A 25,028-nucleotide genomic window follows, 5' to 3' on the forward strand; every position below is an offset into this window, starting at 1 on the left:
GCCCAGGATTGTTTCCCCTGTGAGCTTTGGTTCTTCAATACAAAGGGTTTATGGACAGATTTCTTTGTCCAGTTTCATATCAACAACTTAGCATTTAATGCATTCAGTCCGTCTGTATTTGGGGAAGTATTGTTTCAAATATTGTCATGATCTCTTTTTACAGCTCTTCTGGGAGGAAAAACCTAATTCTCGTATTGAGCGGCTACAAAGACATCAGGTGCAGGAAGCTTTAATTTCTTTCACTGATGTATCTTTTTAAATAAGCAACTGAAAGAAGGTTCTTGCCTGAAATGCACTGGGTGAGAAGGGGCATCTTCCTCAATCTACTCAGCTGGGAACTGAATTTGTGTTAGCCTCCGTGTCTCAAGCCAGTTTGAGGGGACATAGGAGAGGTATTAGCAAGAATAACTGTGGCAGAATGAGCAGAAGGTGAGCCCAGCTCAGTTTTACCAGGGGAAAAGTAAAAATACCAAGCTGTATGTCCTGTAAAATATGAGATCTCTTTTGGTAATAAGATGATGACAGTATCAGAGGCAGCAACTGAATGCTAATAGTAACAAAACCAAGTGGAAGTGATCAAATCAGAATGCATAACCCACGGTTAGTATAAACCTGCACTGTTTCCTTGATTTCAGTGGTGCTCTGCTGATTTATATTGACTGTGAGTCTGGCCCGTAAATAAAGTATGTTTTCCTTGCGAGAGCATCTGAAAGAAGAAAAAGCTGTTTATCAGTCAAGACTGTTAAATATTAAACTTGGCAACAGTTCATTTGCTAAGTGTTATTTTGGGTTTTTTTACTGTTTTACTTACATGTGAAAGGAAATTTTATAGCAAAATAATAAGCCATTCATTGCTGTCTCAACAGCCACTAGAGGAGAAAAGAGTTGTCTTAGAGTCTGCTTAGTATGTTGTGCCTTAGCTACCCACTGCTCGAAGCCCAGAGGCAGCAGGAGAGTAGCTCATGCTTAAATATGCCTCTCAGAAGGGAGAAGCAGGAGGAGGCAGCTGTGAAGCTATAGGAAGACTGAATGGTTTCAGAGACTCTTCTTCAGCACTATACTGCAGTGCTGAGCATCTGGATGATATTATGAATGTAGCAATGATTTTTAAAGTGCTTCCTCTTGATGACCTGATGGATGCAGTTCCAAGAGAGTGCTGACGCAATACATTAAGTCGTGTCTATATAAACTAGACCAAAACTATTCCCAAGTTAATTTACTTCTTCCAAGCTTTGAGGGGGGAAAAGTGTTAACTTCAGAAGAAACGATTTTCTTCCTATACAGTGTTTTCTGTGTCCCTAGGTTATAAAAAGCAGCTATTTCTGACAATCTCGAATTGAGGTCATGGACATAATTTTGAAAGAAGCCACTCTTGCTTATTCAGTAGGTTGCCTTCAGTTGATCCCCGGTTTGTCCTACTTCTGTTTCATGCAGCAACTGAAAATGGAAAATGGCAATATTTTCCTTGACGGAGTAACCATCACAATTAATTTGAGCTGCCAAACTGAAAAGCTTTTTGGCAGTTTCAGATCTGTCAGTCTTTGGTAATGATAGTACTAGAGATCTGGTATTCTACCTTGCATTTTATGTGGGATTTGACAGGGAGGGCACTTAGGAACACGAATCGTAGTGGTGCGTTGGGCTGCTTTGATGTGCGAAGACAGGCTGGAGCAGATACAGATGCACCATCAGAATGAAAAATGGTTACCTTTTCTTGGAAAGCCTTTTCTCCATCTGTCTTCTGCTAGCTGGAGACAGTGTAAGCTTGCATGTTGTTAGATAAGAAGAAATGGAAGAAATTTTTTTTTCTTTTCTTTTTTTTAAAAAGGAACCATTTGATTAAGAAACAGAAAAGCACTTGTACTTAAAATCTTAACTTTGACCACTGTGAAATATGCAGAATGTTTTAAGGAATACAAGAAAATAAACAACAAAACCATTGGTGCTAAAGACAAAAGTAACACAAACAAATACTACTTCAGATTTCCTATAAAATTGATTTTAGAAAGAATAGGTATTTCCCATTCCCCTGAGATGGAAAATAAATGACTAGCAAGGTGGAAGAGGGAAGAAGAAAGAGCTTAAATACTTTGAAAGTGACCACACTTACAAAAGTTGGTCTAACCTGAGCGATTTGATGTTCAGACTTGGACAAAATTAAAACTAGACACACTTCTTCTGCTGTCATAATACGTAAGCACACTGCCATGGCAGCTCAGCACTGCCTCACCTCTTTTTGTTTCTTTGTTCTCTTTATGACCACTTCAGCAACTGTTTCTCATAGCCATAACCACCTATAAATCATTGGGAAAGTGTCTCAGTGTAGCTCACAAGGCTGCTGCAGGAAGAAGGTGCTCTGTCCTTGGACATCCTAGGTAGGTTACAGATAGGGACAGTCACTCAAAACACAGCTATTTGAGTGCGGATTTGCAGTATGTGCGTCCAAATCAATGTGATACTCATTTAAGATAGCTTGGTGATAATGACTTTCACTTCATTTTAATCTTGTGCTATATCCAGAAATAGCTGGGTGCCTGATTCCTTTGCTTAGACACAGTCACGCTACAAATGCAACCAAAAGAGAGAAGCCAGTGACAAGAAAAGGGACAATTTAATACAGACAACTGCACAGACAACTTCATCTAGCCTGAATATGGCCTTGATAGGCATCTTATTACAAAAAAAAGGGTTACCAGCTCTATTTAAACATTGCAATGAAAGGTAAGTCTACATGAAATAGCGTGGGTAATGACAAGTCTGCTTTTCAGATCCGTGCTCTGGAAAAAAAATATGCAATTCAAACACCCCCCAGCAGAACAGAAGCACATCAAGCTAATACACCTTTTGCTCTTGCGCAAGACATCTGCAACTTGATTTCCTGAACTATATCACTGTATTTGGCACCTTGCTAATAGGTTGAAGAGTTTCCCCTCTGGTTGGGCAGTTGGCAAAAGATGAGCCTGTGTTTGCCTGTAATATGGAGCTTGTTTATACTCTTGTGTCTTTTGGGTGGTGAAAAAAGAGTTCAGGATCCTAAATTTTAGCATCACAGCCTCTGTTGGCAGCTTCATAAGATATCTTTATGAAATTATCTACACCGCATTTCTTAACTCGTACAAAGCATAAAGGAAATACTGTGGGCAAAGGCCAGTGTGAAAAATGAGAAAACACTTCATTCCCCTTCACCACATGCAGATACTCACACACTAAATATCAAATACAAGAGAAGCTAAATGAAAATCAGTGGTTACCTGGGCGAACCTCAGCGAAGGGTTAGCTGGCAAGGGTCTTTCAGGCACAGCTTGGTGAGACGGCAGCTGGGGAAGGGGTGGTAGGACTCGCTGTGGTGTTTTTAATTGTGGCAAATCGTGTGTCTTCACAGGGTTACTAATGTCAATGATCTGATAGGGCAGCGGTCTTCTTGGACCATCTCGCTATAAAAACAACCCCAACCAAAAGTTATAAACTTCAAGAGTTGACATAAGCATTGCTACTTTACAATCTTACTCACTTGCTTTTCTCTTCTACTCTGCTTTTAGCTACCTTCAACACCTCTGCGACCAGAGAAGCAATTAAGAGCTTCCAGAGTCCTACTCAAGCACTAATCCTTCACGGGTCAGATGTAATGTTCTGATGTAAGCCGGCTGGCTCTATCCCAGAGACTAAACTATTTCTTTTCTGCACTTGATATCGCTACCTGTCTAAAACTTGGAAGCCAGAAATGTATTTTGAAGCCTACATCTTCTCCCGTTTTACATATTGTTAGTTCTACATGATATTAAGATCGTGTAATAATTGTGTTATAGTAAATTGCTTAAATGAGATCCAAAATACATAATATACTTTTTTCTCCCCCTCCCCCCCACCCCTTTTTTTTTAAACTATGCAGGGACTCACTTTTTGTATGTTTGTATTTTGTGGCTTCATGATGAGATTTTTACTGAGAGACGTGGTATGAACATGATTAGGCTCAGATGAACTGGAAGGTCTTGCTGGACTCACAGACCTGCAGTACAAACATATGTTTATTGAACACAATGTTCTGCTTTATAACATTTTTTTTAAACAGTAGCCTCTTTTCAGAATGAGATTTTGCAAGGACTTTCTGACTTTTTATAGTAAACAAGGAAAGTAAAAATTGTCTAGCGTTATAATGCAAGAATAAAAATAAATATTGATTTTTTGGAAACCAGTAGTCTGTTAAATTAGCTTCTGCAATCTGTGGAAATGCAGCTTTGTAACACCCAAGAGACTATTCTAATGAATCTAGCATTTAAACAGTAATGACCTCAAATATGAACGTTTCAGCTCACTCGACTGAGTTTAGATAAAAGACCATGCAATGTAATGAAACTATTTCAAGCAAATGAAAATAAAGGCACTACTTCCTTCACTTCTTAATTTTTTAATCACAAAAGAAAAGCGGTATATAGTTACACCAAAACCTACGTTACTTACTGACAATCAATAAAGTTAAAGTAAACCAGGCAAAACGCCGTGGTTAATACTCGGTGAATATTTTTGTTAAGGCTGGCTCTTTCTAACATATTCACACCATTCTGCGATGAATGTCAAGATGAGAGCTGCCATGTTTAGAGCTACTTTCTACCGATACCTGGTAGAGTATAATTAGGGAAAATGATCATACCTCAGTTTCTCTATTGTTGTCTTTTTACTTGTAAACAACCATCTCATGAAAGTCTTCCTTTTCAGATACATGATTGATCCAGCAAAGATAAGGCACAGAATGGTTATCAGCACTCCAATGGTTAAACTCTTATTATCTGCAACAAAACACATTGAGTTAACTTCGATCGAGAGCCATCTTGATGTGTTACGGGGATGGAGCAGGACATTGCTGCCTGGCCCGGGTTTCTAACTGCAATGCAGATGAAGTGAATAAACTATGAATTAAAGACTGAAACTCTTACTTCTTCTAGCCTGATGCTTGGATTTTGGTCTGTTTTAAAGTTATTTCTTTAACATTGGGGAAAAAATTGGTTAAAATAGAATGGTGTAGGTCCCTTCCAACTGAACTATTCTATTCTAGCCGGGTGTCTGGGTCCAAACATGACCGTCTCCATGTGCTCTGTGTTCAGGTCCTGCTTAGGTTGTCACCTGCAAATGGGGCCATAAGGTGCACGGGCTGTTGGCCTCATCCAGACACCCAAGGATGGTGGCCATAGCAGTGCCGACTGGCACCTTCTTCGTGGGCTGCCTGCTGCCAGGGTGGGAGGGAGACAGAGGCTGAGAGGGGGAGAAAAGGGACAGAAATGCCTAGATGATAGTTCGGTAAAGTGCAAGCTTTTAAATATTCTGTCCCTAAACCATAAGCAGTAACCCTAGCTTCTTCCTAACCAGATTTTAAGGGTTTCATTGTGCTTTAACACTGGGCAAACAGTCTGAAGTCCGGAGTGCTGTGGTCCAGCCCAGCTAGCTGTCAAATCCAATCTGGAGGCAAGCAGAAGGAAAGCCTTCAGCAACAGTGCTGCGTGCTCTCAGAGGGATGCTCTGCATAGCAAGGGGCTGCAGCCTTCTGTACTCGTTCCAGTTTTCAGAGCGCTTTAAGCGGCTTTAAGTGCCTTGCTGGGACCTAAGTGAGGCACGATGGTGAGGTGAACCCTGCCTAGATGACTTGCAGCTGAAAGAAAGCCTTATTTTTAGGAAGAGGTAAGCAGCAGCTCTGATCGTTATGGATATGTGATATGATCATTGCCTGGAGGAGAGGATGTTGTGATTCTCCAGGACTGCTGACCTAAAAAATGCACACTCCCACAGTAGGAGAAACACCTTTAATCTTTGCTCTGGTAACATATCATCACTGTCTCAGTCTTATCCTGATTGATTTTCAGCCAGCTGGCTCTCGTCTGCTGGCCTAAGCTCACTCGGGTGCTGCTGAACAGTCAGCAACACTGACCGACCAGGCTACACGTGGGGCTCGATGGGGCATGAAGTGCTATGCTTTTTACCGCATAGCCCTGCAGAATAATAAATCCCTCACCATCTCTAAAAGATTAATAAAATTAATAAGCTAACATTATGCAATTTAAATTAATTAACATCTCTACTTAACAATTAAATATTTAAGGCTTCTTTGTAAGAAAAATAGAGAGTGTCAAACACGTAGGTTTATTCTAAGTCAGCCGGGTAAAATCAGTTACTAATGAGACCATGTGCCTTGTTTGACTAAGATGAAAGTATTTTATTGAGCTAATCCTCCATAATTTGATGTAGAGATGTGCAAACTACTCAGATCATAATCCAAACCACCCCATCAAGTGTTCATATTTAAATCCAAGTGTCAGCGATAGAAAATCAGATCCTCTAGCACTTTCCATATCTGTTTATTCCCAGTATTACTGAATGTAGCACTGTCTCTAGAGAAAAATCGTGGAACTACCCCACGATACTAAACTATTGTTAAAACACTTTTCTGTTAAATTGAAGTGGTGGCTTCCAAAACACAAAATGCAAGAATTATCAAAGATGTTCTATATTTGTCTTCTCCAGTTATCATTGCCTATGCAGCACATTATTATAATCTATTTTGTAGATTACTATATACTTAGCTTTCAGGTAAGCTGAAAAAGGACTGTAATGCTTTAGAGCAAATCTTAAAAGAAAACGTTTAACACCAAGTAATCACACTTGTTCAGTGCCTGAGCACGGTTTCTTTGCTGTCTTACTGACTAATAGGTATTTAAAAAAAAGATCTTTCAATAGCAAAATCATAATGTGAAGCTTTGCCATGGAAATGACTGTGATGTCATAAATCCAGTATTACAAATCACTGCAGGATCTGGCATGTAGAGAATACAATCCATTTTGGTTTTGAATAGCACTATTCATATGAAAACATGCAGATCATTTTCCAGAAAGTTTTAGTTCATATATGTCTATGTGAGTAGAGCATTTGTCCTGTCACTTACTCAGACATAAATCAGGAACATCTCTGTGGAAGTCACTAAAGTTACAGTACTCTGGGGAAAAAATGGCATGTGATCATTATCAAATCCTATAAAAGTTCACAATGTGTAGAAGTAATTCTTTCTGAGGTTGGCCAAAGGTGAAGTAAGATACTATAGCCAATGTTCTGCAGATTGAACAAGGGGAAATTGAAATACAATTATAGAAAAATGCACGTCTCCTACCACTATCATATGTGAGGACAACTTCTGGTAAATTAGTGGGAGCTGTCTATAAAATACAGTTTTAATCTGATAGGGCCAGAAATCTGCTATTTTCCACAATAGAAAAGATCCTCCTTAGAAGCACAATATCAAATATATTTCTGATTTTTGATCATGCAATAATTTTGCATTTATAATCATTGCAATATCCACTCTTCATTAGGCACACAACTACAGAAGCAGGTTATGTGTACAATAAGGTAGTTCTGTCCTGATGCACTCACTGGAGAACACTGGAGCTTGGTATATCTCAAGGTGAATCCAAGAGCACTGCAACGTTCATCTACCATGGCAACAGGATTAGCTCAAGTGTGGGAGTTAGCTCCTCATCCTTGGCTTATATCAACACCATTTCTTACTTATTGCAGTGAGCTACTAAACTTGACCGTATATCTTGAAAAGAAAAGGAAGGCAAGGGAAGGCAAGGCAAGGCAAGGCAAGGCAAAGAAAAGAACCTGCCAGGACCACTATGTCTTTAGTTATGCAAGAAAATTGATGCACTCTGCTAGCCTTGGTTTTGCTTCACTAAATTTTCAAGTTGGTGCCAATGCATTTGGATTAAGCTATTTGATTTACTGACTTATTTCCCAGTCTTGTAAGCTCATTGCTTAAAAGAGGACAATTTGTATTTCCATTCTTTATCATGGAAATAACAGGTAAAGCATGAATTACCACTAACCTGCTTGCCTAATTGGTCCGCTGTCCACGCTGCCACCAAACCCTGGCTTGTCACAGTAGGGGGGGGCCCAGTCAGCCTCGCAGTGACAGTTCTTCTTATTATTGCAGACCTGCAAAACAAGACAAATGGCTTAACATGAAAAGGATTTCCTTATACATCTGAGAGCAGCACTGGCTGATAAGGCCTCCTAATGAGATAGCGACACATCTGAAAGAAATAAAACTTACAGAAGAAAAGAGATGTACTGGTATCTGCCTACTGGCACAGCTAAGGTGGCACAGAGCAACTCCAAATGCAAGACACCATGGAATAACAGGGATCCTAAAAAAGCATTATTTACTTGGCAGGTAATTGTTAGAGTTGCACCAGCTGACAGCTTCAATAATAATAAGGATAATCACACACCTCTTAAGTCTTATTCTCTCTTTGCCTCCAGCAGCAACATTATCTGCTTTCTAACTTCTGTTCCTTCTGCTGTCACAGGAACAAGAGTCTCTCTATGCTGTTAATGCTGTAAAGCGTTGTCAGCCCACTTGAACACTCCTGTCCATCAAGGGCTGGCACTAGGCCGCATACTGATTTTTCCACTGCTCACATCCCCCAGGTCTAAGATGAACCAGTTGCTGGAAGAATGTGTGAAATTGGAATCAGGGCTGAGGAAACCCTCCCTTTCATATCATCATACCTGCACTGGCTATAAAGATACAGTCCTCAGTGTTCTGGTGATTTAATCTGAGTTAAGGAACAACTAGCAAGACCTGATTTACCAAATGCTCCCTGCAGAACAAGAGAGCTCCAAAGGGCTGGCAACCATAGAATCACAGAATCACTAAAGCTGGAAAAGACCTGTAAGATCATCAAGTCCAACCATCAACTAACCCCACCATGCCCATTAAACCATGTCCCACAGTGCCACATCCACACGTTCCTTGAACACCTCCAGGGACGGTGACTCCACCACCTCCCTGGGCAGCCTGTCCCAATGCTTCACTGCTCTCTCACCGAAGAAATTTTTCCTAATATCCAGTCTAAACCTCCCCTGGCACAACTTGAGCCCATTTCCTCTTGTCCTGTCACTTGTGACTTGGGAGAAGAGACCAACACCCACCTCACCACAACCCCCTTTCAGGGAGTTGTAGAGAGTGATGCGGTCTCCCCTCAGCCTCCTCTTCTCCAGACTGAACACCCCCAGCTCCCTCAGCCGCTCCTCATCAGACTTGTGCTCCAGACCCCTCACCAGCTCCGTCGCCCTTCTCTGGACACGCTCCAGCACCTCAATGTCCTTCTTGGAGTGAGGGGCCCAAAACTGAACACAGCATTCGAGGTGCGGCCTCACCAGCGCCGAGTACAGGGCATCATTAACATCAGCTTGTTCCCACTGCACTGAGCAGAAGGAGCTGGCGGACTCATGGCTTTTTCCTCACACGGTCCCGCAGTCCCAATCACCCATCAAAAGAAGGACTGCTTTTCATTTCCTTTTGCTCCCACCCAAGCAGTGGCTATGTGACTAATACAGAGGCTGAAGCTCCATGCTGTAGCAACAGAATACACGAACTGAACGGGCCAAAAATGTTCTTGCACAGGACAAAGATGGAATAGTCACTTGTAGATGCTCAAATGAATTTTTAAATAAAGTTTTTGGGCTTAGGGCTAGTTGCCAACATGGTCCTTAATTCTGTGCTAACACTAATCATCACTGGTCTACCACCACCGTGGAGAAACTACACAATAGATTCATAAATGGGTTTCTGAGTAAGACACTAGGTAGTTCACAGGAGTTTGCAAACATGCATTTTTCTGGCAAGGTCAGCTGGCAGGCTTTCAGAACGACCATACTGGCTCTGTCTGCAGAGCATTTAAATATCATTCACATAGCTTAGACTGGCTATGGTCATGTAAAATGCAAAAAAAAAAAAAAAAAAAGACTTACTTTTCAAAGTAAGATAATTAAAAATATCATTCGTTAAGCATTATTTTTTAAATTAAAGTGCTACAGGAGTCCCCATCTAAATTGCCACGAGGTCATTTTTTGCTACTCAGGAGTCACCAGAGGTTCTCCATCGGTCAGACATAAAGATACCAGTCTAAGCTGACGCTCATTCCAGCACAGTGATACCATGCGGCACCATCAACACTGCACAGGTTTTCAAACACGGGACAATAAAATAAGTTAAAGCAAATGAAAATCCCTTCTCAGGAGAGGACAGAGAATTTTGTATGGCTCTTCCAATGTGGTTGCCGCAGCTTTTCACAGAAACAAACAGACCATCAGCAAATCAAGGTTAATAAGGCATAGCTTGACACAATTAACATTTTCATAATATAAACTAGCTTTCAAAACACTTTGACATTATTAACTGCTATCATCAAATTTTTCATCCCACACCACTTTCATACCATGAAACTCATCAATATGGTTTTACTTTATTTTAATGCTTTTGGAAATGATTTTCCATTTGACTCTCCATTCAAATGAATATTTTAACTTCTCTGTATCCACATAGAAACTGTATCTTTTTAATGTTAATGGGAATTCTTCATGAAGGAAGGTTAGATTTAAAATTGCTTTGAAGATGACAAAATTCCTTTTATCCTTTGAGCCACTGTTAATTAAGAACAAGATAATTACTACCTGATAAATATTTCTTTGTTAAATAAAAATAATTTCATTATTTGCAGTTCATATAAGGGACACTGAAAATGGAAACACGTAATAAAAAAGTATTGCAGTGACTTTGACTGATATATTACAAACAATCATAGATCCCAAAGCTATTACATAAAGTGATTTCTTGTCCAGTGTTTACTGACTGATTGTAAAAAAAGTGTTCCTATATTGCTTACTCCACGTCCATGGCACTTCGTTGCACATTTATGTACACCAAAAACACTCGTATTCTGGCACTGGCGATTAAGGCAAATCTGCAAAATAAGAGAAAAGGAGTTTTAATAGGGACGGAACCGCTGGTGCTCACAAGGCATCACGTCCCTCTCCAGCTCTCTGTACATCTCCTCATCCATCAATGGCTCTTTTAGCAATTAAAGGTTTCCCAGTACACATGCTGCATTGATGTTACATTGACAAAAAGATAAGGACACCAGAATTAGGTTTCGTCTTCTTAGGCCTTTGTAAATAAATCTTCTAGGTCCAAATCTGTGGAAGCTGATGCCGCGCTTGGTCGGCATCCTGGCCAATACTGAATTTCAGACATAGCTCATATTTGTTTGATATGCTGAGCTTGTGTAAATAAACACTCACAGTTTCACTGAAGTGGAACTAGCGGTGAGCCGCTGGGGTTTGGGGTTTTTTTTAAAGCCATTTCAAAACCCAGTAATTTGCATTTTTTCAGGACTAGGAATGCACTGAGCAGGATTCTTTCATGTACCTGATCTGGCTGCATTCATGTCTTCACAGCAGCAGATGATTCCTCAAGGAAAGGCTCAGCTCCCCTCATGGTGTAAATTAGCATAGTTCTGTTTATATCAATAGCGCAATACTTTTTCCTGCTAGTGCAGAACTTGGACCCAGGACAGCCTGAATTAACTGAAGTCATTGATATATAGGGGCTCATCATCATTCTTCAGCAAAACTGAGACCTTTGTAAGAGTTTTCCCAAGCTAAACATTTTTTTTGTGTCAAATATAAACCAACCATATTTAAAATGTGATAATAATCTTACAGGAAATGGAAGTAAACAAATAGCATTTGCAAAATAATAAAATTCGATTTTTTTCATTTTCCAGTCATTACAGGTAAACTTTACTCTGCCAATATAGCTGAAAACAGAGGTAAAGCAAGATTAGTACCATCTAATAATACCATCAAAAAATGAAATGACCGATGAAGATGCCAGTAACGAGAAGTTATCCTACTCAAAACTGAAAAAAGAAGAAATTAGGACTGGAATAACTGTTACTATGCTATGTTGACCAAAAAAAAAAGAGAAAAAAATCACTGCACAGTTTTGCTCATGTTTAACTGCAGTTCAGTTCAGTAGTACTAAAAGTCAGTCACAATAATTAGCATTAAGCAGGGAATAGCGTTGAAGGAGACAACAGGGATGCTTAATCAGGGCACTTATCCCCTGGGGAGAAGAAAAAATGGAAAGGAAATTAGAGTGAATTGGCATCAACATGCATGCATGTAGAGAATATGGTCTGATTACAGCAGTATTCGCAATTCAAATATTCATAGTGCAGTAGCACACAGAATTTTGATCACATTAAAATGGCTGCATTTCAAATTGTGTATCTTCAGCTTAGAAAACTCAAGAATATTTAAATTCATATTCTTAATCCATAATACAAACGCACTAATGTCCTCAAAGTAAAACATACAATTTCATAAGTATTAGCCTGTGTATTCTATAGTACGTATGTGTATGATTAGATAGATTAGAAAGATTAAATACTCATTAGTAAAACATAATGGGGTGCTTTCCCAGCGTTGCATTTTCTTTGAAAAGACGTTTTATAAAAGATTGACTTAGAAATGTTCTAAGAGTTGTTTTCCTGTAACAGAACTGTAGTTCCACTAGGGATGTATTTTAAACCTGTTCCCAACGCAGTGTGATAATCCAACGTAACTCAAAAGCATTCAGAAATTCAGAGGCTTATTTGAATTTACCACAGATTATCAAAGCCCTTTTTTTCTCTTTGCAAGTAATCCACTGAGGGTATGGAAACCTTCTTCATTTGAATAGTTCTTGGGTTCCTTTCCATTCCTCCCCCCCGTAAACTCATGGCTGTCTCCCACCTTTCTCTGTTCCTTTTCTCACAAAAGAAAACCTAAGAATGAGATAACCATATGAAATTTGGATTACATTCACATCAGATAATTCACAAAGTTTGCAAAAAATGATTGCAAAAATCAGTTTTCATGGCTGAACATCAATGGGTTCATATTATTCTAATGGTGCATCCAGAGATAGTTTTCCTGCAAGAAAAAAAAGCAGGGGGAAGTCATAATCAGCAGATATAACACATTTTGAAACCTAAAGTGAAGTTAATGGCAATTTTGCAATGCCATAGACACTGGGAAAGTGAATACACTGAACTCCTCAGCAATTCATTAGCAAGCCTGTAATGTATTTTGCTGTACTTGTTTTGCAGACAACCTCTAGCCTACATGGACAGATACTTGGGACTGTCCTCAAAAAATCAGTTATAAACTTAAGCAACTTGCATTGCATCTGCAAATCTGTCATCCAGAACAGTGGCCAAAAGAAGAAGGGAGTAAAAATCTGACTGCGAGCATAAGAAACAATTCTTTTGTGGAAAAAAAATAATCCCAAAGCAAAACCCAGTCAGTTTAGTACAAAATACTTGGCAGCGTGAGGGTAGTGATGTTCTCCTTGTTTGGGAGTATTTCGGAACCTTACTTTTCCATCTTCACACTTGGTTCCTGACAGCACAAGACCAGGATCCGGCATATCGTCACCCAAATACACGTGGGTACCACGACACAGAATCTTGCCGCCTTCCTGAAGTGGGATATTGGTTTCTATGGAAACAGCATTGGTACCAATGACAGGTCGGTTTGCTCCCCCTTGACACTGAATTTTTCCACATTTAGCATCTCTGAAGGAAACAAACAAAACCAAAAACCAGTTAAATGATTTTAAATGTTATACGCCCTGTCCCACCGCCCTTGCATCTGTTCCTGTGTTTGTAGGGAGACCCTACCTGGGTTCACATTTAGCAAAGGAGCTCTTGGAGTCTTTGCCACAGTTGCCGTAAGGATCACCTGCAGAATTGACTCTCTCAAAGCAGATCCCAGGAGCAGGTTTCGCACCTGAAACAAAACCTAATCAGAACTTTCATCTCATACAAGGTGTTTTTAATAATTGTCTTTGAGCTCCACTGATGCTTTAGGGGAAGGTAAGATGTGATCTGCATATTGATGAAGCACAACAAAACAGTTGTGCTGGATCAGCATGCTAATTGAAGAGCCTGAATGTGAGGGTTTTCCACTGTTATTTGTCTCTCTTGGCAATGCTGAGCAATAGACAATGCAGAACTCATTCTCTTTCAGAATTTCTCTAGATGATATCCCTCTTCTGAATCCTCCTAGGACACAAAAACTTTCAGAAAATGCCAAATCTAGTTTGGTGAAGAAAGACAAAGGCCAGCTGGTAAGTTAACTCCCTTCTTTTTACAGGAGTCCACGTGATTCTAGTGAAAGCCCAAGAGCTGAAGCCAAACAAAATACTTTTCAAGAAAGGCCTTTTTAAGTGCAATCCAGAACAACAAGAAACCAGAAAAAATCTAGTTGCAAACTAGAGTGCTATATGACTGTAAAAACACGAACACATGACATAGCAAACAGAATATGCTGCTGTTAGCTCAAGCTAAGATACTGGGGAGAGGAAGAGAACCCATCCCCACCTCAATCTTCAGTAAATTCACTCCTGAGAGGAAAGGCTGACTTGAAAGAAGGGTCATTTCTACCATGGTGGTAGAAGTAGGAATCTGGGAAGACAAGCAGCATCTGGTTCTTATCTACCATAGTCTTTTAGATGGAGACATATCCTAACAGCAAAGGAACCTCCCTGATGGGAGTAGTGCTGGAAATGTTTGTGCAGACAGATTACTCATCCCTACCTTTTAGAAGTTAGAATGTAACATTAGAACATCTAATGTCTTATACAGACACTCTCCTGTCCATTTTTTCCCAAATTATGACCAAGTCTTGAACATCTTCTAGGGGAAGATGCATGCATTCATCTGAAATGTCTGAGGTGGAGGATCTACTTCCCTGGTTTGAGTGTTGCAATGATTAATTAGTCCATGTATTAGAATTTAATCCCTTTGTTTTAATGTGAAGTGTGGCTTTTATTTCCAGCCAATAATTGCTGCTCTTTGTAAGATTAAGAGGCCCTTTGCTAGGGCCCTTTACTACCATATATTTTCTTTCCATGAAGATAATTAATAGCACAATCAAATCATTGCCAACATTTCAACTATTCCAATAGACAGCCTTGCTTTGAGGAGACAAGGTTGCAAGGAGATACACTGGCTAAACTCTTAACAGATATCTGCTAGATGCATTTTTGTACTTTTGACAGACCAGACAAACTAAACCAAAAAGAACTGGTAACGCATGATGTGATAGCCTAAAGGCTGAGAATATACCATTTCTACAGTGTTCCCTGATCTTTAACAGAGAGAGTATCTGAGTTAATGTTGCATTTTTTTTTTCAAATGTTTTGAGCCACTTCCAAGTGTGTACGCCTCTAACTGTGGGTAAACCACATCATTTATTTAAACCATCCTGAAGATTTCATTTGAAAGCCTTCAAAGAGGAAGAAGGTTTTTTTAAAAAAAAAAGGGGGGTGTTTGTCAAATTCCTGGAGACAAAAATACAAGTATGAGCGTAAAACTTGCAGTCAGTGTGGATCTTTTAACTAATAACTCAAAGATTAAAGCCTCAATTAATTATCTCCATTTTACAGTCAGAAGCTTGACTAATATTATATACTGCTGAACAGGAATCTAATGCTATTAAGGATTAAATATTAAAACTGGGAGAGGCTTAAGATGGCACCCTTCTTTCCTTCTAACATTTTTACATACTGAAACTGGAAAACTCAGAAAGAAAGGCACAGAAGGAACTGAATATGAGCTGCTGGTTCCCTGGAGAGCAGGACAAGAGCTTGAAATTCTTTGGAAGATTACGATCAAGCTTGCTGAGTTCAGAATATTTCTCAAATCTGGAACTATTAAAAGGGACTCACACAGGATTCTTTCACTTCTTGTCATTAAACCACAAGCAATAATCAAAAAATCAACAAAAGCATCCAGACAAGGCGCTGTGCAAAGAGCAAAAGTAAAATTTCCATTTTCAGCATGTAGATTCCTCCTCATCTTTCCAGGGCAGGCACATTAACTATTCAGCTTGATACAAACATTAACATGTGCATATACTATGCCAGCTTTAGAAGGGAAGGGGAGGGAAGGAAAAAAACATGCTGTAAGCAAGATGCCAAGTAAAACTGCTTTTTCTCCCACATCTGCAAAGACCGACTTGCTCAGACCTACCTTGCCAGAGGAATAAGCCCCCCACCCATGTACCACGACCATATGCCATTGCTATGGGTCTTATTTTTTTCTTGTCCAGGAGCTTTGTGCCCCAACTAGTTCACCAATGGCTTATTATTGCAATGACTGGAGGCTTCTTTGGAGATGTGTCAGCAGCAGCCCAGAGCACAGACACACTTTCCCCAGAGTGGTGTGTGGCTCCAAAAGCTGCCAAAAGCAAAATGAATGCTCATGTCCTGTGCTTTGACTGTAAGTGACCTAACAAAGACTTACTAAAAAAATCGTGTTAGAGGGAGAAAGGGCTCACTGAAATACTAAGACCGTTTAAGGTATTTATCTTCCTCTTTCACCTGGTGAAACTCTTTTCATTTGGTTGGGTTTTTTGAATGTAGAAGTCAAGTGTGCTCCGCATGATGGAAAGCAGCCTGCAGGAAGAAGAACACATCTGCAGCATCCTTGCAGGGCTCAGACAGTGAGCTTTAACTCCAACCAATAATACTTGACAAGAAAACAGATCTCTTGGAGTACAAAAAAATGCTCCCCTGCCAGGCTCGGAGCAGGCTGTGTATGGAAACACCTGGTACCCAATGATCATCTGCGGCTTGGAAACCAAAATCTAGCTTCAATTTCTGTCTTTGGTATCAAACCAAAATACATTGCTGCCCGGGATGGCTCTTCCCTCTCCTGACTGGTTTCTCACAATATTTGGACTTTTTTATAGATGAAAACATATCAGAGTGTAAGAAGCTGAACAGATGGAGCTACCAAGTTAAAAGGAGGTTTTCAGAGGATGCTTAAGGAAGAGAATTGTAATGTTGTGTTTCTGGAGGAAACCCATTTGTCATGATTGCACCATATAAACTGAAGCAGAAAGTCCTGTCTTTCTCTATTTTGCTACCTCTACAGGCAAAGGCAAAATGATTTGTGAAAGATTTCCAGTGGTTATTAAGTGCTTTGAGCTGGATGAGCAGAGTTTATTTCACTTTGCTATTGATAATTATAGTATCGTGATCCTGTAATTAAGGTCCTGTCAGCCTTTCCACGCCAAGCCTTATTCAAGAGATTAAATCAGCCGTTTGAAACTGCAGAAGGTCAAAGCTCACCACTGCAGTTATCAGCCTGGAGACTTTTTTTTTTTTTTTCTCTAAATGTGTATATTGATGAGCCCACTTCTTCCCTATACGGTTGCAAAAAAAGAGATGTTCCACGCTTTTGGAAGTGATACAGAAGTGCTGTGTCATTTCAGATCAGAGCAAGACCTGCTGCAATGAGAAAATACCATCCCGGTCTTCCGAAAAAGAGAGAAATTTCTGACCATGGTGCTGATTCCAAGAACAGAGAAACACCCGTTATCAGGCCGACAGCGGAAAAGAAAGATATTTCAATTCAGTTACCAACCTTGTCTCGAGACTTATTTTAAAAAAATTATACAGTGTTTATGGGTGTGGAGGGGGAAAAAAAAACAACCTCCGACTGGAGTTGTGTTGCTCAGGCTACGCCAACTAGCACCATGAACAACTGTATAAATAAATATAAGCATAAAAATACAGTTCTCTGTCATGTGATTTGCACCTGGATTTTATATCTTATTAAGTTTGTTTTACTGCACTGATGATGCAAAGCAAACTTTCCACAAGGTCCCCTTGGCCTCTCTCTTCATCTTGGTGATCCCTGTTGTTAAGTCTGTGCCAGACTGAGATGGGTTTGAGCTGTTATTTTTTGCATTTAAGGCATATGCTAGCTCTCACTACCTCTGAGAATATGGCTTAATGCCTTTCACATCTCCAAAAATCACACAGAATCACAGAATCGTTCAGGTTGGAGAAGACCTGTAAGATCATCAAGTCCAACCACCAACCCAACCCCACCATGCCCATTAAACCGTGTCCCACAGTGCCACGTCCACACGTTCCTTGAACACCTCCAGTGATGGTGACTCCACCACCTCCCTGGGCAGCCTGTCCCAATGCTTCACTGCTCTCTCAGGAAAGAAATTTTTCCTAATATCCAGCCTGAACCTCCCCTGGCACAACTTGAGGCCATTTCCTCTTGCCCTGTCACTTGTCACTTGGGAGAAGAGACCAACACCCACCTCACCACAACCCCCTTTCAGGCAGTTGCAGAGAGCGATGAGGTCTCCCCTCAGCCTCCTCTTCTCCAGACTGAACAACCCCAGCTCCCTCAGCCGCTCCTCATCAGACTTGTGCTCCAGACCCCTCACCAGCTCCGTCGCCCTTCTCTGGACACGCTCCAGCACCTCAATGTCCTTCTTGGAGTGAGAGGCCCAAAACTGAACACAGCATTCGAGGTGCAGCCTCACCAGCGCCGAGTACAGGGGCACGATCCCCTCCCTACTCCTGATGGCCACACCATTTCTGATACAGGCCAGGATGCCGTTGGCCTTCTTGGCCACCTGGGCACACTGCTGGCTCACATTCAGCCGGCTGTCGACCAACACCCCCAGGTCCTTTTCCGCCAGGCAGCTTTCCAGCCACTCGTCCCCACTCCTGGAGCGTTGCACGGGGTTGTTGTGACCCAAGTATAGGACCCGGCACTTGGCCTTGTTGAACCTCATCCAATTGGCCTCGGCCCATGGATCCAGCCTGTCCAGATCCCTCTGCAGAGCCTTCCTGCCCTCCAGCAGATCAACACTCCCGGCCGACTTGGTCGTCTACAAACTTGCTGAGGGAGCACTCAGTCCCCTCATCCAGGTCATCGATAAATATATTAAACAAGACCAGTCCTGAAACTGAGGTCTGGCCATAAATCTGTGATGATTAAAATAGCTTGATTTTACTGAATTCAAATCTTGACAGTGCTTGGATAAATTCGGATTCTTGCAAAAAACAGTTAGCAATGGGTTGGTCAGCTAACTTAGACGGGAAGCCTGTCTATTTTGCCTGTAGGGTTGTATGTGGAAAAAACTGCAAAGCTCTTACACCAGTGACAGGCCCTTGTAACAAATATTGACATTAAAACTAAGATTATTCCTGCCTAAACAAATGGCCATGTCTATGCAACAAATTTAAGTATGTTCTAACTACTAAGTCAATGCCTGCCATCGACTCCCCACAATCATTGCTTTTTTCCCTCTTGCGGAAAAGTGGGAAAACACACTGACAAACATCTCCTTTCCTTCCCTCAAGAATCATTTTCTTGTCAATGTAGAAAAAGCCATGAGCCTAAAGCTGAGAATCGTCTATTTCTTGGTAATCAATAATTTCTCTCTGTTAAATAGCTTTATCTGTGTATTTAGTTGCTCCTGGAAAATGCCAGTGGGGTATCAGACATCACAGAGGTGCGTTGCTATCGATGTATCCTTCAGTCACACTACTATCAATATGTCAGATCAGTGCAGTTTGGTATTTTTCAGTATGAAACAAAAAAGGTCACAAGCAATTCATGCATGTTGCTCCGTAAAGAGAAAAATGACATGAATTGAGGTGTGTTCTGGGAATGAACTTGGTCTTTAAGAGGAATTCATGGCTACTTTCAGAGACTGTCCCCAGGTGCTCCTCCCCTCTTTCACACCAAGCTTTCCATGCTATTGCAGATAGGGAATAGCAAGAAATATTCCTCTATTAGATTTGAATTTATCTGTTGAAACTAGCAAAAATCCCCAAGGAAATGCAAGGACTTCTTTCTGGAAACAGGTTCCTATTGCTCAGCCTAATGTAAACAAGCTGTGACAGTGCTCATCATTTTTCTTTAGCTAGATCTAAAAATATTAAGATTGATGTTTATCAGTGGGCTGCTGGACATCTGTAATCTGATGAATAAAGACAGATACACAAAAGAAGACATTGATAAGGAATTCAATATACTGAATATTATATTAAGAAAAGTCACTGTATTTTGTTCCACATGGCTTTCTCCTACTGGGAAGAAATAAAAAGGAATTAATGTAAATGAACTATGACCTGTTTTCTCTTTAGAGTATAGAATTTTTTTTAAGAAACCCCACAACTACTCCTTCACTCCACTCCAACACATGCAGTTGTTAAAAACAATTTTAATCAACTGCAACAGTCTAGTTAAAGGTTCAAATATATCTTTTGGATACGATGTCCAGAGACAACATCTTAGAATGTCAAGTCTCTCTTTCTGCTGCAAGCAAGGCTGGAAGGAATTTTTTTTATCTGTCCCATGATATTTTTGCAACTGTGTGGCCCACCTAGCCCTCTTCCCGTTCCACCCTGCATCTGCCAGCTCATACTCCAACCAGATGTGATCAAGCGGTGGATAGTCACATCCCTAGCCTGTAAATCCAGAATATAGGCCTTGGTTTTTGCTTAAACCTTATCTGCTAAACTGCTTGAAGGTTTACTTTACTGGCATTGTTTCTAATTTATACTTCCAACAGCGTGATCAGAATCAAGCCTTTCAGTTCAGGTTTGGTAATGTCCCAGCCTGGCTTTCAAAATCTTTATCCTTGGGTATTCCCAAGACAAATAAGGGTATTCCGGTTAAAGTCTGTTTGAGCTCTGTTCTTAACAAAGTTATCTTTCTCATAAGCAGATCCCCATAGCCTTGACCACTGGAGGCTCCATGCAGAGCAGTGCCCATATTGAATATTCCTCCAAGAAGGAAGACAAGACAGAATTAGGGGAGCCCGGGGGGTTTGGAGGACGTGCTGCATTAGGAAACAGACCTGGCAAGGGAGCTGCAGTAATTCAGCTCCCTGACCTTTAGCTGAATTTTTCTCAGCGACTGAAATTATTAACAGTCTGACCGAGTAACTTTCCATGGCATGGAAAACTGGTTCATAAGATTTTGCTTTATACAAGAGAAAACGTCTCTGTATCCCGGGGATTAAAAATCCCAGTATGACTAAGACTGGAGACTATAATTGTACGTGCCTGTATGAGCTCATATTAACTCTACGACGCGAGTGGGATTCGGAGGAGTATATCAGATGCATGGTTTGTTCCACGTAGGGAGTTTAATTTTGAACTGCAACTACTCTAACATGTTCTTGTACCCACACGACCAAGCTAACCTATCTGCACCAGTGGCATTGTTTCTTCAGATCTCTTTAAAAGAAAAATTTTGAATGGTCCAAGTCCCTGTGAAAATAACAGATAAATTCTTCAGTAGACTTCTGATGAGGGTTTTGACCAAGGGAAACATCTGTGTGTCATTATATTGATACATAAGTTTTGAAACAGAGTTAAAGGCAGAGAGATACTGAATTGGAAGAGGCTAAGGGAGTGGAAAATGTTAGTTTAAAAGAAATCATTAAAGCTAGCTCTAAATAATGCTTCTCTTCAGGAGAGTTCAAAGTGTTTTTCCCATGTGAGAGAGGGGGCAAGCGAGATGCTGAAGGAGACATGACTTGTCCCCAGCGATGCTGGAGGCAATAGCAAAATGCTGAGTTAATACTTGTGTTTCAGTGGAAGGGCCACAGGACATAACAGAAAGCTGAACAGCTTTCCTGGGATATCATCTGTTTAGGATAACCCAAGAACTCATGCTATTAGAATTTTTGCAAAAAGTAAGTAAATTCCCATGGGAGAATAAAATCTTCTGCTTCAGCACATACTCTGCTAAGAGTACTGTCAGGAGGCAGGTTTAGCGGGTAACACCAATTAATAAAATACACACAATGATACAAGAATCTTATGTTAATGTCAAACACTGAACTCCGTTTTGGGATGTAGACAGACATACATGTTTTGCAGATGAGCAATTTAGAGTACAGAAGGAAGCTTACATACCACTCTGAAAAGGGATGCGATTTCAACCTGTCAAGAGTGTTCAGCACTTTGTAGGATGACATAAGGCCATATCAAAGTCAGTATTAAATGATTTGTCTAAGTTCACATAACCATTTGCAGCAGTGTTGCAGAATGAACCTAGCTACGGTTGCTCTCTACCTCCCGCTGCAAGAAACGAACATGACTGCAAATCAAGGCTAAAATGAATCACAAAATGACTCCCTCATTATTCAGTTCTCCGTTTCAGAAAAGAATAGCTACAGATTGGTACTGTATAAAATTCCTCCAAATCCATCTATAATCACATGCTTTTTGTTTTTTCAAGTCTCTCTTATAAACAGATCTCCTGGTTCTCAAACTCACCTTGGCCCCAGAGGGTGATACACTGCTGCTCATGGGTCTGGCATATGCCATTGTAGCAATAGCCGTCCACCCTGTGGCACGCGTGCCCGTCGTGCAGGTAGACGTTAGCTGGGCAGTGAGGGCTGGCTCCTGTGCAAAACTCAGGCAGATCACAGGAATTACTTGACTCTCTGCAAGAAATCCCTGCTGGTTTTAACTGCAAAACAAAGAGAACGCCTTAACTGCCGTAATTCCAATCAATAAGAGATATGCAGTGGTATAACCCATGCAGCGCAGGAACAGCTTTTTCCACTGGCTCTGCACCAACTGACCGCAGAGGACAGTATAAGGATTACGCAGCTCTTTAAATACATTGATTTGACGCATGTTGCGAAGGGTTTGGCAGGAAGGAGGGTCAAACTGAACTGGCAGCTGCAAACATGGCTCACGTGGCTCAGGTCAGAAGGTAAAACCAGCCTTTTGTTAGCTTTCGCATACGAACCAAAGTTTTCAGCGTGCCTCCTGCAATCATGCCTAAGCACACAGTTTGGGCGGTACTGCAAGGGATGCTCTGCAGCACTGACCAAAAGTCAGTCCAGAAACCTTTTCATCCGTATGGCTATAACAACACAGCAGTGACCAGGGCAGCCAGTTGAACACATAACATTACGTTACGTGTTACGTTACGGCTCTCGAAGCCACCAGCCCAGATGACTGTGGATTCAGCTCCCTGACAGCTTCCTGGGGTGGAGGTGCAATTCCTCATGGAAATGCCGCTCTGTCATGGGCATCAAGATCTTCTTCAACTTAATTTTACAACTAGTCCATGTAACTGTTCCTGTCCTGTCCTGATTTCCCTGGATAACTACATTTTTTCAGAGCTGAAGGCAACTAGTAGGCAATGGTGGAACATGGCAATCTGAACATTCACGTGTCAACAACAACCACAAAAGATGGGTGTGCTCTGGGAGCAGCACTGAATTTTAACTGCGTCATCACAGCGCCTTTGGTAAAAAGTAAAAAGACATGAAGATTGATTTTGCTAAAAAGCATTTGCTAGCTGTTTCGATAGCTTGCTGCTACTGAGCTTTTAGGCAGATGGTTGCCACAGACACAATGGAAACTTGCTGAATGCTTTATTAGCCCATATGCAAGACATGGTCTGAGAATTCAAGAAGGTAAATGCCTGTGGCAAGTTGGCTTTTTATAGTACGTTAGGAGTCCGCAAGAGCTGATGATCTACCATGAAAAATATATATGCTGTTGAAAGAATTAATAGTTTAAGAGTCTTCCCATAAAAAGAGGGTCCAGCATTTAATGACTGCTTGCCAGAGCACAACATCCATATAAGCATGAAAAAAATCAAAGCAGAAAAAAGTTCATGAAAAAGAAGAGGTTTTGCATGAGCAAATGAAGTGGCTACGAGTAGCACAGACACCATTAAAAAAGTCTGTTGATCTGCTCCTTCAACAACTGTTACAATTTGAGAATTTTTTGGATCTCTTACATGAAATGCAAGTGTCTTAACGCTTAATGATACCAATTTGCTTGTTCTCCATCCTTGCTTACTGCTCTGCAGTTGGGAAGACTGTGGAATTCTGCCCACCCCACACAGACAAGAAACATTTCTGTTGGTTCACCTGGCAGTCTTCGCAGCAAAGTCCGTGCGCACACACTGCTCCCGGTTTCAAAGTACAGGTAGTTGCATTACAGCACCGGTTTGTACATTCCTAGATGGAGGATAAATTTAGAGCAGACAACTTTCAGTCACAATGAGCTGTAAATCAAGAGGCTGCCTATAGCTCCGCCGAGAAAAGCTAGGCATGAAATAATGAATTATGCATGAAATTCTACAACTTGATCCAAACATTCTTGTCTGTCCTTAGATTCAACAAGCGCAATAATTGTAGTAAACCCAGAGAAGCCATTGAGGAAGGCTTGTTTATTCTAGCTATGGATCCAATCCCAAATATCACAAACAACTCAAGCATGCCGATACCCGTCCTGATACAGTAGTATGGTGTTTTATTTCCACAAAAATCAGTGGAATGATTCCATTGCCGCCTGTGTTACAGGACCTGTGTTACAGTTACTGAGCATCACCACTACAGCTCTCTATTTTACTATAGTTGCTCACCAAACTTCTGTGTTGCATGGAGACTGGTGGCTGCCACAAAGAAAGATGATGACACTATTCCATGTAATCTCTTATCAGGGTAAGCCAGTAATAGAGCTTTGAAAGAAGTATGAATTGCATTATCGCTAACTGATAAATGCCAATTTCACACTTACGGATTAGATGGTGGCATGTGCAGGCTTTTGTGAACTGTATTCTCCATAGAATGAGCTAGTAAGAAGTTTCGGAAAATAATGGGTTTGTTTTTCCAAGATTATGCTCACAAGCTGCAAGTTACATCAGCTGCGCTGGAATCTCAGCTCTCTAACAAAAATAGCAGCAGATAAAATTGCTCTTCAGCTGTGTTAAGTTAGTTTGACTTAACAAGGGATCACTAACAATATAGGGAACACAGGAACAATAAGTGGGTTAGGATGATGTTCACAGCCTCTTGTTACTTTATTAGCTTTTGAAAAGCTTCCCAACTGGAAGATAGGGCTACCACTGCACTCACAAATAAAGAGCAAAATGATTCTCAGCATTTCACTGTTTTCTCAGACAATATCTGCCTGACTAGACAAAGCCCACTGTGCTGCTCTGAAGCAGTGGAACAACTTCCTGCACCTATTTTTGACTATGCCGGAAGGCAGCAGGCTACGCAAATATTTCTGTGCAGCTGCTGTATTTAAGAAGTAACGTTCCTCTGCACAGAAGCACATTTTATAAATTCACCTCAACAGCAATCTGAGAAAAGCAGAGTGGAGGAAAGCAATGTCAGTCCAATTAAGGTACTTCTGAAACAGTCAGCTCCTATACCCCATCATCCGGCCCTACACCGGCCAGCCATGGAAAGCAATCGGTATTCCACAGACAGCTTGGGATGAAGACACAGCTCTTTGAATGATGTTACCGCAGCCTTTGAAATTTCCAATTGCTCACTCGCT

The 25,028-nt window shown here is 40.9% G+C and overlaps 1 protein-coding gene across 1 annotated transcript in view; it reads right to left on the bottom strand.

Annotated features, from left to right (window-relative positions):
- Positions 1–25,028, bottom strand: part of ADAM12 (ADAM metallopeptidase domain 12) — a 187,642-nt gene that overhangs the window by 4,754 nt on the left and 157,860 nt on the right. Inside the window, exons 13-21 of the mRNA XM_059820998.1 lie at positions 23,609–23,698; positions 21,990–22,185; positions 13,555–13,663; positions 13,251–13,449; positions 10,714–10,791; positions 7,870–7,978; positions 4,649–4,784; positions 3,898–4,006; positions 3,252–3,434 (exon numbers count right to left, since the gene is read on the bottom strand). Of these exons, the coding sequence (XP_059676981.1) occupies positions 3,252–3,434; positions 3,898–4,006; positions 4,649–4,784; positions 7,870–7,978; positions 10,714–10,791; positions 13,251–13,449; positions 13,555–13,663; positions 21,990–22,185; positions 23,609–23,698 (1,209 nt within the window). The remainder of the gene's footprint in view (positions 1–3,251; positions 3,435–3,897; positions 4,007–4,648; positions 4,785–7,869; positions 7,979–10,713; positions 10,792–13,250; positions 13,450–13,554; positions 13,664–21,989; positions 22,186–23,608; positions 23,699–25,028) is intronic.

The sequence above is a fragment of the Gavia stellata genome, chromosome 9, assembly GCF_030936135.1.
Source record: "Gavia stellata isolate bGavSte3 chromosome 9, bGavSte3.hap2, whole genome shotgun sequence".
In the NCBI taxonomy this organism is placed as follows: domain Eukaryota; kingdom Metazoa; phylum Chordata; class Aves; order Gaviiformes; family Gaviidae; genus Gavia; species Gavia stellata.